The sequence below is a fragment of the Molossus molossus genome, unplaced genomic scaffold, assembly GCF_014108415.1.
Source record: "Molossus molossus isolate mMolMol1 unplaced genomic scaffold, mMolMol1.p scaffold_m16_p_9, whole genome shotgun sequence".
NCBI lineage: Eukaryota > Metazoa > Chordata > Mammalia > Chiroptera > Molossidae > Molossus > Molossus molossus.
In genome coordinates this window covers 66378707-66392183 of record NW_023425403.1, presented here as the reverse complement: position 1 = coordinate 66392183, position 13477 = coordinate 66378707, and the positions used below count along the sequence as shown (strand labels likewise).

The 13477-nt window shown below is 39.9% G+C and overlaps 1 protein-coding gene across 1 annotated transcript in view; it reads right to left on the bottom strand.

Moving 5' to 3' along the window:
• The window catches only part of KLF12 (Kruppel like factor 12), a 301579-nt gene that overhangs the window by 57767 nt on the left and 230335 nt on the right, over window positions 1–13477 (bottom strand). Inside the window, exon 6 of the mRNA XM_036250442.1 lies at window positions 10514–10576. Coding sequence (XP_036106335.1) covers window positions 10514–10576 — 63 coding nt within the window. The remainder of the gene's footprint in view (window positions 1–10513; window positions 10577–13477) is intronic.

Sequence of the window (13477 nt, the reverse complement as noted above, 5' to 3'; positions counted from 1 at the left end):
TATCCCTATGGGTGATTTCAATCATTTCTTCCTAAAGGATATGACCTGATATGCTCATTTATGAAGGTGTCCCAAGAATATTATAGGATGGAAGAGAGGATTTAATGATCACAATCATGATCAGATTGGTAACATACAGAGAGTTGCCCTTCTGGTTTATTCTGCCTTCACAGAATCTCAGGTGAATGGCTGCATCCATACCCTAAAATGCTGTAACTTCTGCTTAGGTGTGACACGTACCCCTTCTGGATCATGCGTGTACCTAATGCATGGAGCCACAGTCCTACTACACACATCCACCTGCTCAGGATTCGAAGCTGTTAGAGTTAAGAAGGACCCAAGAGAGCTGAAATAAAAATTATAGCTTCATTGGAGGCAGTAATAAATGCTGGGTGTACCAATGACTCAGCTAGGTGGTAGCACAGATATTCCTTTCATGTAAAGCTGAAATTTGACTGTAGGCTAATACCTATGGTATAGGAAGCACATTCTTTCAAGGAATATTATAGAGTACTATCTCTTTTGCACTCTTCCTAAGATCTAATTTGAATAGTTTGGGTCAGATACCATTCAGTCATTGATTCATTCATTTACTGGAAATACAGAAGTGAGGAAGTATACAGGCTAATTTAGTATAAGTTAAATAGTTACACCAGAATCCGAGCTTGTCGACTCGAGCTTTATGCTTTCATAAGTGGTTCCTCTGTTTTGACTCTCTTATATATCTACTCACAATTATGTATGTTTGGTTTTGAAGGCTGCTCCTTAAAATATGTAATTCAAAGCAGGAAATCTAGAAAAATGGATGGGTTGAGGGAATTAGGATAAAAAACGCTGAAGAATGGAGTCCATTTTGACATTCTTCTTATGCTTTGGCCACTGAATAACCAAGAGTGAGACCTGAGAGAATCTATTTATTTTAGTTATTACTTGCAGAGTACTTTTTCACCCAAAATATAAGAAATGGTAGCTTCCAAAAAATAACATTAAAGTTCATTAACTACCTGTAATAGCAGCTTCTAGTTCATTGAATAGTAGGAACAATCAACGGTGCTAGTTTATGAAAAGCAGTAGTTCTTCCTATCATTTTTTTGGTACCGGCACTTCCTATTCCTTTGGGAAACTATCCCCTCCTCATGACCTGTGTTTCTCACTCCATGTGGTGTTACTGGGCACCCGGGCTGGGCTGGGGCCAGTCAGACTCCTGGCTTCCTCGATTGTGATTTGAAGACGATGCAGCGACCTCACTCTAGGTAAGCACCTGCTTATTATGTCCTGCCCCCTGGACTCTGGGTGCTTCTTGAGCTCCTGCACCTCTGCTTTTCCTTTGACTCCATCACCCACCTCAGGTCCTTCTCAAAACCACCTTCTGCTTACGTGGCCAGACTCACTCACTACTGTCAGCAGAAGAGCCCCACCTGACAAAGGAGACTAATCTGAATGAAAATGCACACAGAGGCAATGGCCGTGACCAGGCAGCCAGATTCCAGCAGCGTCCATAGCCCTCCAGCTACTGTCAGCTGTGGGCTCAGGATGAATAGTTGGGACTTATGTTGAAACCTGTGTGATATTAGATTGGCTTTAATTTTTGGATTAATATGTCACACACTATCTATTGCTCTCCTAAAATGAGTTAAGAGAAATATACTAATCATGAGTTGTATTCCTAAAATACACTACATATACTTTAAGTAATCTAGCACTATACTAAGAAATGTGATAAATAGCCAATTTTAAGGAAATTACTTAGGAACTATAAAAACCTAATGGTCAGCTGAGGAAAAGAAATTATGGTTAGGTGAGAATATGTATAATTTTAAAATTGCTAGTTCACTGTCATCAACGAGAAAGATGACATCACAACTACGGCGGAGAGATGAAATCCAAAAGAAAACAGCTGGTATACCTAGCATTTTCACAGAGGCATCCCCGTCAGATTTATTATCCCGAACAGTATTCTCAGCATATTCCAGCACACATCAGGATTTTTTATTGGGTTCCCATATCAGTCATTATTCTTTCAAATACATATTTAGAAGACAGCTAGGATTAGCCAATTTTTCAGCCCAGATACATCCATTAAAAAGTACTATGAGCCCGGCCAGTGTGGCTCAGTGGTTGAGTGTCAGCCCATGCACCAAGAGGTCGCTGGTTCGATTCCTGGTCAGGGCACATGCTCAGGTTGTGGGCCCGATCCCCAGTGGGGGGATGTAGGAGGCGGTCAGTCGTCGTTCTCTCTCTGAATGTGTCTATCTCTCTCTCCCTCCCTTCCTCTCTAAAATCAATGAAAAAAATACTATGAAACACTAGGAAAGAATGCAGCTTCTCAGGATGTATATGAAATAAGATCTTTTTTTCATTTTAATTTGATATGTTAATTATAACATGGCTTGTGCTATTATAGATACTTTTTTTTTTATTGTGGGACACAGGTTTTTTTTTTTCTGCATTATTCATTAATCACTCACCATATCCCCTTGTTGACCATGTTTCATTACAACACGTCCTTTATTTTAAAGTTCTCCCTCTGAACAAGTGTAACAGAGAAGAGATTGTGATAGAGAGGAATGCACGTGGTACAATTTACAACTCTATGAGCCCGGCCGGTGTGGCTCACTGGTTGAGTGTCGACCCACGCACCAAGAGTTCGCCAGTTCGATTCCCAGTCAGGGCACATGGCCAGGTTGTGGGCCCGATCCCCAGTGGGGGGCATGCAGGAGGCGGCAAATCGATGTTCCCTTTCATCAATGTTTCCATCTCTCTCTCCCTGTCTTTTCTTTTCTCTCTAAAGTCAATAAAGAAAAAAAAATTAAACTCTATGAGATACTGTAGTCTAAGGAGCTTTCCCAGAGTAAATCATTAATCCCGATTGTGCAATTTTAACCATCCTTACATGCATAAAACCTACCTAGAAAAACAGAAATTGTATAAAAAAAGATGCAAATCCCAGAACTACAAACAATTCATTTTATTTATTTTCTTCTGCTGTTTACCTTGGATTTAATTCTGCTCTTCTTTTTGTAGTTTCCTAAAGTGGAAACTTAGATTATTAATTTGATATCTTTTTCTTTTCTAATATATCCATTCATGAAATAAATTTCCTTCAAAGCACTGCTTTTGATGCATCTAACAAACTTTAGTAAGTTGTTCTCAAATTTTCATTCAGCTAAAAATATTTTGAAATTTCTCTTGCAATTTCTCTGACCTATGGTGTTATTTAAAAGCATGTTGTTCAGTTCCCAGGTATTTTTAGACTGTCCAAATAATCCTTTTGAATACTGAACTAATAGCTCTAGGTCATGCCAAAATTAGCTAATTAACAGAAATGTTTTATGACACAACAGCACCACACCTAGCTACAGTGCTCAGAAGGTGCCAGGAATCAATAACGAATAGACTCACATGGCCTATGGGTTCTTACTTCAGGTTTTTAGTGAAACACTAAAATGGTTCTGAGCAGCAGGCTGGACTTTTAATAGAAAAATATCTCAGAAGTGAAGCTCTTTATAGCTCAACATAATTTTACAACCCCAAATACTCCTACAATTAAGATACTCATTGCAGAATATAACCTATCTTAATTTCCCCCCCGATCGCTTTTATTATGACTGACACAGTGCTAGACACAAAAACCAGCTATTTACTAACAGGAATGTGAAACTTTTCTATCATGAGGGTTCATGCTGAGATTCTGGGTAATAGAGAATTTATGAAAATTAGACCAAAAGTTGTTAATAAAGCGAGCCTGAAAGATAGTACACAATTTTAAAGTATATGTAACTGTCACCACGCTTAATCTGAGGAGCTGGTGGAGGTAGTTAAAGAATTTAATAGCAGATCCTGCATTGCAGTATTAAAAAGATGTAAATTTGGGGGGATTTAAAGTGTTGCAACATCCTGGAGGCACTTCTTTCATTGTAATTCAGTATATATACAGAGAACTTGCAAACTGGTGCATGATTATATGAGCGACACCCATAAATGAAATGTTAAAGGCAACCCGCTATTAGTTATTTATCAACACGTACAGGTTAAAGCAACCATGCAAGCCAGGCATTTTGGGAACTGGGACCTTCCCATATTAAAGTCCATACAAATTATAATTCTTGCCCTGTAAGTCAAAAAAAGCAAAGCAGTGGAATGTTCTGGTAATCAAAGCAACACAATCAATATTATCTATAAATAATGAGCATGTAAGAACCCACACCATGATGAGTCAGCGTGTTGGCAGGCAGTGACAGCCACACATTGGGGTGGGCAGTACTGTCTTCATTAGGCTTCTCCTACTTCTTTCTCTCTCTCCAGCACATCAGTATCAGGGGAATTTCCCAGGCAAAAAGCCTTCTGCTTGGTTCAGAATGAACTAAACACCCATCTGACTTAAGCTTTAGCATTTCTCCTGCAGTAGCTAAATGCTGCATTGTGGAAAGATGACTGGACAGGTGTACAGAGACCTGGGCTTATGCCCCCGATGATACGTTACATTTTGGAAAGGGAGTTGAACTGAACCTGACGATGCTGACAAGTCCTTTACAGCTCTGAAACTGGTACCTGCTGCATTTGGAAGTGCTCTGTCCCTCCTTAAAGGGCTAGTTCTGCATCAGCTTTCTGAGAGGTTTCTAATATCAACAACTTCAGGGCCTTCCTCTTTTAAGGCAACGATTTAAACAAGAACAACTGTTCTTATTTTTATGACAAAGATCCATACTAGTTATATCTTCTAGAAGGATTCTATGAAGTCATGTCTCACATTTGCAATGGGACACATATAAACATTTAAGTTCACTGTAGCAATCTATAAACATCTGTGTAAAAAGGCGCTTCCTGCCCTCCACAAAGATTTGTGACACAGAACTTGGTCACATCCAAATGTGAAATGTGATTCACACCCAGAATATGTCATAATTTGCATAGGCACTCTATTAAAAGCTGGAGCTTCTTTGTGTAGACAGCTGCACAACATCCCAGGCATGCTGGTAAGAAATAAATCATAATGGAGACTGGCGTTGGCAGCATCCAGTTGGTTAGAGAAAATTACTTCTATTTTACTGATGAAAAGTCCTATTAATAATACTTTATTTTCTTTCTTTTTCTTTTTCTTTTTGTTAATCCTCACCCAAGGATATTTTTTCCATTGATATATATATTTTTTATTTCTATTTTTTTCTTTATTGATTTTAGAGAGCGACAAAGGGAGAGGGAGAGAGTGAGAGCAACATCGATGAGAGAGAACATCGATTGGCTACCTCCTACATGCCCCACACTGGGAATCGGGCCCACAACCTGGGCAGGTGCCCTGACCAGGAATCGAACCGACGACTTCTTGGTGTATGAGTTGACGCTCAACCACTGAGCCACACCAGCCAGGCTTTCTATTAATATTTAGAGAGAGTGGAAGGGAGGGGGTTGGGGAAGGAGAGCGAGAGAGAAACATCAGTGTGGGAGAGACACATCGATTGGCTGCCTCCCTCATGCACTTTGACTGAGTCTGGGGACCAAGCCTGCAACTCAGGTATGTGCCCTTGGTGGATAATTGAACCTGCAACCCTTTGGTGCATGGATTGATGCTCTAACCACTGAGCAAAGCTGGCCAGGGCAATAATACTTTATTTCTATGTCATCATATAAATAGCCCATAAAGTTTCTATAGCAGCATTAGATGGGTGTTCTGAGTGTACAGTGAAACCACTATTACCTCCATCATCAAAAAATAATATGTGCCCACGTCCTTTAAAATTTCAGAAATGGAGCAGGGTGAAGAGAGAAGTGGAGAGGAGAGGAGAAAGGGTAAAAAGCTAAAGATGAGCATATACTAATATGCATGTCTTCAGAATACTCACACTAATCCTAGAAAGTTTTGGGGCCTTAAATCAACTTCAGTGTTCAGTTCAGAAATGCTCCCCACCAAGCACCTCCCTGTCTTACTCCAACCACACACGGGGGCCATATTTTTATTTGATCTTTGGGAATAAAACAGCTAAAAGATGACTTGGAAACAGCCACTTTCTATGGCTTTGATATCAGAATATAATAGCCTCATGCATAAAGATCTGTAAAGAACAAAAGTCTATCTGCACTTTCAACTCTCTAATGATGTTTGGCCCATTTCCCCCAATTTTCCCCAAACCGAGCAACATATTTTCCTGGCATTATCACATGCAAGAAAGAATGCAACGGCTCTAGAAAAAGGTTTATATAGTTCAGACAAAGGAAGGTGTGATCACCTCTTAGGACCAACAGCAAAGGAAAGAGGAGAGATATGACTCATGAAATAAAGACAGAAATTCATAAGCTGGACTTCAAAGGTTTTATCAATCCTCAAATCAACAAATATAACTACAGTGAGGTGGCTGCAAGGGGAAGCCATTTCCATGGAGAGTTTATGTCTGGCCTGGGTTGCTACCTTTTGTCATTGTTGTAGTTAATCCTCACCCAAGGATATTTTTCCATTGATCTTTTAGAGAGAGTGTAAGGAAGGAAGGGAGGGAGGGAGGGAGAGAGAGAGAGAGAGTAAGACAAACAGACAGACATCGATGTGAGAGAGACACATCAACTGGCTGCCTCCTGCACAATCCTGACCAGGGCTGGGGATGGAAACTGCAATTCAGGTATATGCCCTTGACTGGAACCAAATTCTCGACCCTTCGGTCTGCCGCATGCTCTAACCACTGAACCCAACTGGCCAGGGTTGGATTGCTACCTTTGATTAACTGTAGTTGTACAATGATCTTGGGTTTTTTGGTTTGTTTACTTTATTATTTTTAATTCTCACCTGAGGATATTTTCCCATTCATCTCAGATAGAAAGGGAGAGAGAGAAAAAAACATCGATGTGAAAGACACATCAACTGGCTGCCTTCCGCACGACCAGGGATGAACAGCAACCTAGGAACATGCCCTTGACTGGGATTGAACACGAGACTCATTGATCCACAGGCTGACGCTCTACCCCACTGAGCCAAACCCACTAGGGTTTGTCTCGTGTTCTTTATTGGGGTGCTAATATCTCCTGACCGAAGTTCTAATTGCCCGTCTTTAGTCCCTGGGAGTTAGCACATAGTCACAGCAGACTGGCTCCATCCTAACACCTGCCATCGGACCTCTAACGTCCTGTGCTTCCATCGTTTCCCTGGAGGCCTGCACTGTTACCACCTTTTCTTTCCATTCCTGCAGGTTTTCAGTCTTGCATAGAAATTCATTTCTTCGTCTGCAGAGGGAATGCCCCAGGAATGAGCCCAGTGGAGGTGCCCTCTCATCTTAACATTATGCAAAGAAAGGCACCACTCACATTTTTAAACCATCTTCATTCAATGATAAACACCGGCTTGATAGCTCCACCACAGCCACGGATATTTACAGCCTACCAATTGCCATGCATTTTCTATCCATAACTGAGACATTCCAGCCTTTTCATCTTTTATTGAGGTTTAATTGCTTATGTGAGAGACAACATTTTTTTTTTTTTCCCGAATGAAGCATTTGCTAACGTGACTTCACAAAATCACCTAACATCACTCCCGTACCGTGTTTGCAGATCCAACTCCATCTCGAGTCCAGCTAGTACTGAATCCCCATCTAATTCTACAAATTACCCCACACTTCTGTTTTGGGGAGAGCAAGAATCACTGCCCCTTCATCTCCATCGTGAGCATGAGTATTTAAACTTCCTGGATTTTCAGAGCCAGTATTTCACAAAGAAATAGTGTTTATCACTTAACCAGATGTGGATGCTGGGCGATTCACTGGGCTTACTCCCAGCCAGGGGATTTATTTCCATACACCAGCCTCGCAGTATCTACTTAAGGAAAATGCAAGGTAGTACTTCCAATAGGAATTCTAACTCACTCATGACCAAATAAAGCACATGTAATAAATCCACGTATGCTCCTATTCTAGTTCATTTAGAAGTGTCTCCAGGCCCCTGTAGACGTGTTTCAATCTATAAAGAAAGCACTACCTCAACCCTCTGCTTTTCCTGCTAATTCTGGGCCTTTGCTCAAAAACCTGATAGGTTTTCTGAGTCCTCTTCCTTCCTCTCTACTTCTTCTGCTTACTACCTGCTCTCAGATTGGTCTTAAATAGAGTTCATAACATCTCCCTCTGAACAATGATAACATTGTCCCACTGCAAATATATCTCCTTACAGCATTATACACATTTTATTATATATATGCTATTTGTACGACATCATATAACATTATATATTATATACGTGTGACATCACACACACACACACACACACACACACACATACCCTACAAGACAACCCCTTGAGACCAGAAACCACGTTTTATTTATCTTTCTAATCTAGTGCTTTTCACACAGCCAGAGACAATAAATAAATATTGCTGAATAAATAAAAGTTGAATTTTCTCAAGGCTAGCAGTAAAAATCTTTTTTGTTTTTCATGGATCACTTCTCAGGAGATAAAAGCGGTTTGAACTTACTAACCAAATAATATGCTATAAATTATGTAGGAATGAGTTACTGTTACTCTACTACATCAGAAAGAAAAAGTAAAGAAAAGACTATTTGGTATTTCCTCTGTTCCACATCTAGCCACTGAAAAATACGTTGTAGAAACTGGATCTCATAACTGCCGTTGCTGTACTCCCCGTGAACGGAGGGGGCTCACTTGAGCATCTCAGAGTCTCTGTATGTAACAGTTTCTTTAGTGCAATATGATTTGTCCTGGAAGGAATATCAATTGGTGCAGCCAGGAGGAGACCCGTGTCCCCTGTTCCTGTATGTAATGGCCATCAGCATTCCTTTCCCCTCAGCTCTCCGGGTCCACAATAAGCTTTAGTGATTGTGAGAAACCATGGGGGACGCCCCAGCTTTTAGACAGTGTGCCAGCAAAGAGCTGTATCATCTGAGCTCCATTTCCCTCTCTGCAGAAAAAGGAAAGCATAATATTTAACAACATCACCAAGCTATTGTGAGGGTTAATTAGATTTAAGGGGGAAGGGAGGTGAGCTGATTAGGCACTATTCAAATTCAAAGGACCATTATTTTGTGTCTAAAAATAATCCTGATTTAGGAATAAAATTAATTTGGAAGCACAATCTTTGGTAATCATCTTCCAATACTTAAAAAAAGGCAATGGTTTTTAATCAAAATCCTATTCTAAGCACAATTCAATGAAGTAGAAATGGATACCTGTGAATTTCCGTTCACTTTTGAAGTAAACAGTACGCAGTTCAAGTTCAATCCTTTTGTCTTTTCCTTTTTTTTTTTTTTTTTTGATGATATATTATGTGTAGAAAGGCTAATTTCGCGTAATGGAGTAGTTAATGTAAACAAAATGGATTTTAAACCTACATTAATTTATTTATTTTTTGTTTCACATAAAACATTTATAAAGTATCTTACATTGCTTCTTTATAGAATGATCCATGTTTTATGGTTGGGTTAACTTTTCAGGTCATTTCCATATATAATTTTGTTCAAAAGCTAGTCAGTGATAAAAGATGTTTGTGTCTCCCTGGATATTTAAGGCTCAGTCATAAAAAACAAACAAACAAAACAAACAAACAAACAAACATCTAAATAGAAATCATCAAAATTAATATAATAGATTCCTTTATTATGAAAGTTTTCATGAGAAGTGGAAGTTAGTACCCGAGAAAAATTTAAATAGTTGCCTAAATCTCACTAAAACAAACGTACAGTATTTTCAAAAAAAGAGGAAAGATTCTTTTAAAATGTAACAGTTGACAATCCTGGGAAATACACCGTATCTGTTAAGAAAAAAAACGTTACACTCAGCTTTTAGTGAGTGAAGAGCTTTGGCTGGAGAGGAATTTTCCAAAGGAAAGGGAGACAAGGTAGTTCAGTTGGTAGGAATGCATTTTCTTTTTTTTTTATTTTATTTTTTTTTAATCCTATCCTAGGACATTTTTCCATTTTTTGTACAGACAGAGTGGGAGGGAGAGAGAGGAAGAGAGAGAGAGGGAAACATCGATGTGAAAGGGACACATCGAGTGGCTGCCACCCGCACGACCAACCAGGGCCGGGGACAAACTGCAACCGAGGTACATGCCCTTAGCGGGAACCGAACCCGGGCCTCTCCGGACCGCAGGCGGACGCTCTAACCGCTGAGCCAAACCGGCCAGGGCAGGAATGCATTTTCTACAGCCAGGATTTCCAACCCTTTTCATCTCATGGCACACACACATTAATTACTAACATTCTTCGCCAGGCCAAAATATATATATATTTTTGCTTATCTGACACAAAAAAGTAGGTATAATTTTTATGCATTCACACCAGACAGCTATTGTTGTGTTGGCTGTTGTCATTTTTTAATTTTTTTATTTGACAATGTAAGGGAAAAGAGGTCCGTGCCCTGATGAAATAGCCCGGTGTTGCATGTTTTAAAAGGTCTCGTGGTGCACCTGTGGAAACTCGCTGCTCAACAGAGGAGCAGAAATGATTTTCATTTGTTATAACACAGCCCTATGAAAACTTCCCACAAGACTTACACATTCTTATGACTTAGACTGTGTACTCACCATGCAAACTTCTGATTATTCATTCGATTTCCCCGGACCCTTGATACTGGGGACGGATGTACCCTGTAAGTAGATGAGAGTAATCCAGTCATTGAAAAAGCATTTTCCTGACTACAAATGAACAAATAAAAGGGAAGCTGCTTTATAAACAACCTCTTTTAGATTTGCTTAGTATAGAATCCCCCAGAACTTGATCACCTCTTAGTAAATGGACGTAGTTGAGTTCCTATGCCTGCAAAACTGTAGTCTGTCTTTTCCCTTCTGTACCACTTGTAACCGCAAGGGTTTGTCACATGTTCCCTGTGAAGACCCTCAAAAGCAGAACTGCCAGTTTTAATCAATTTCATTCATTCAATCCAACAAATAGTTACTGACTACCTATTCCGTGTGAAGTTTAGGAGTGGGTGAAAATAATGTAAAGTATGGTGCTCGCCCTTAATGAGCTCTTTCTGCTACCTGTTTCTTAGTTAACTTCTAGACGTAAAAAAAGCAAGATAATAAAGGGGATCAGGATATGCCTCCCCAAATATGCAACTTTGGCATGAGGATTATTTTGAGCTAAAAGTACCTGGAAAACAGCAGACACCAGAGGAGCTCTCTATTTTCTTTTTAAAGGCATAAGAGCAGGGCATACACTTATGTTTTGGAAAGAAGATTTTCACCTGTAAAGGTGTTCCCCTCTCCCATACCAGGAAGAGTAGTACATCATATAACTCTTATCACCAGAGATGGTACTGGAATGAGTCTGCATAAAACACCTTTACTTACCATTATTTTCCCCATATATTTCCTAGTTACCTTCTTACAATTTACCTCCTAAAAGCCCAGACCCCTTTTCTTTTGTCTAGTTCCTTTCTCCACAATTTATCACCCTTTGTTAAAATGGTATATACGCTCCAAATTCTAATGACCTTTTTGAGTTACTTATCACTGAGCACTCCTACATGTATGCATAAATAAACTATTGTTTTTCCTCTTGCTAATGTCTTTTGTCAGTTTAATTTGTAGGACCCCCCAGACACTGAACCTGAGAAGATCCGGAAAAGCTTTTTCCCTCCCCTACAATAATTTCGTCCAAATGTCCAGGAACAGAATCTGTTGGAATGAGGAGAAAGAAAGAGCACATTTTTCTTGGAAGAAGACCTTCTAGATGTGATGCGCTAGAGCTTTGAGCTATGAGAAAGAAAACGTCTATTAAAAACTTTAGCTGAAGAATAGAGAAGTAAAGACTATACTGTTTTATAAGCTTCTAGGGCTGGAGTCATCCACTGGAAATAGTTTAAATTTCCAGGAACTGCTGATATCATCCAATCACAAGCTAGCTGCTGAACCTTCACCTCTTTGTGGGCCACACACAAGACTGCCTACTTCCTGCTTCCTTGTGGCCAACTTCCTGCATTGTTCTCTCTTTACTAGGATTTGTGAGATCTCGGCCGTCTTTCAGCTTGTGTTATCTTTATTCTTTATGTCTCAGACGTTACTCTTATTTATAAGACAAGAAAGAAAACAGAGCTTTTAAACTCTTGTTGAAGTCCAGTTAGAACCCAAAGCTCCATGGTTCATTAGAACCACAGTTCTCCGAAGGTGTTCAGCAAGTGAAAATCATTTCAAAACAGATAATGAAGTTCTAGTCACTCAGAAGGGCCAACTTGCAGTCTTTCAGTAAATCCAGAGCAGACCGCCCTTTGCACTGGGAAGGCTGATTCCTTCCAACATCCCTTATTAACATTCTCTTCCTCACAGCGCTTCTCAATGGCCGCTGCAGCTGAGCTGCTCAGCGCAGATTTTCTGCTCGGCAAGGGGGAGGGGATGCTAATTGTGCAGAAAGATGGAGAGAGGCCAGACAGCCCCTCTGGTGAACTGTCTCATTCAAGCAAGTCCCACTTCCTGCTGTTTTGCAGCTACAAGGATCACCTGTTGGTCTTGGCATCTGGCCAAACTGGGGCCTAGCGGAAATGACAGCCTCAGCCAGAAATGAAAGCCTGTTCCTAGTCCAGTGTCCCAAATTAAGGAGAGAGAGAAAAAAACATGCAATAAAAATGTATAAGAATTATACAAAGGGTTGCAAAACTCTCTTTTTTTCTTTCAGTCTGTCTGCTTGAAATACAGTCATCAAAGTGGAACTGTGGGCCAAAAAAATGTCTCCCCAGTTAAAGCCCCTGTCATAAGGGTAAATACAGGAAATCCTCCTGAACCGCCCCCTACATTCCCACTGGGGTATCAGAGTCATATGTCCTAAATAAAGTTTTAAAAAGTAATAGCCCAAGTAGTTATTTAATTCACTCTACTGCCTTTAAATGCGTACCTCTTTTATTGCTTCCTCCATAGCCCTAGTATTTCTATTCGTCATGATAATTCCACCAGTTGAAGTTTGCTAATAGATATATTCTCCTATTGATGGCTCACATTGCATATATCATTGGAAAAAATTAGGCCTGTTTAACCTATAATTACAATATTCTTTAGGTATTTGTCTCTTGTAGCAAAACTTCATTGATCCATCCATACATCAAATACTATAAGCAAAGAATTTCTGTAACAGTTTAACAGCCTTCCAGGAATTCCTGTCTCTGTGTGTATGTGTGAGAGACTCAAAAATTATAACATTTCTTAAAACAGTAAAACAAGAAAGCTTTGCCCAAATGAGTACATTGATAACCTGGAGTTTACTTTATTTGATAAAGTAGACCATAAAGGCTTACAGTTCAGCAACCTCCCAAATTTTATTTCTTTAAAAGGATATGCAGTGTTTTTGTAAACCGAGTCTTTAAAATCTTTAAATTGTGACACTTTCCACAATCGCCTACCTTCCTGCCACATATAGCAGCCAGGCAGGTAGCAAAGTCAAAACCCCAGTAGGAGAAACCACCATCTAATCTGCATACCATGCATTATTCATGACCCCCTGATTCCTGCACCTGCATCAAGGCAGGAAGCTTGCAGGGAACGTTCATTATTCTTCCC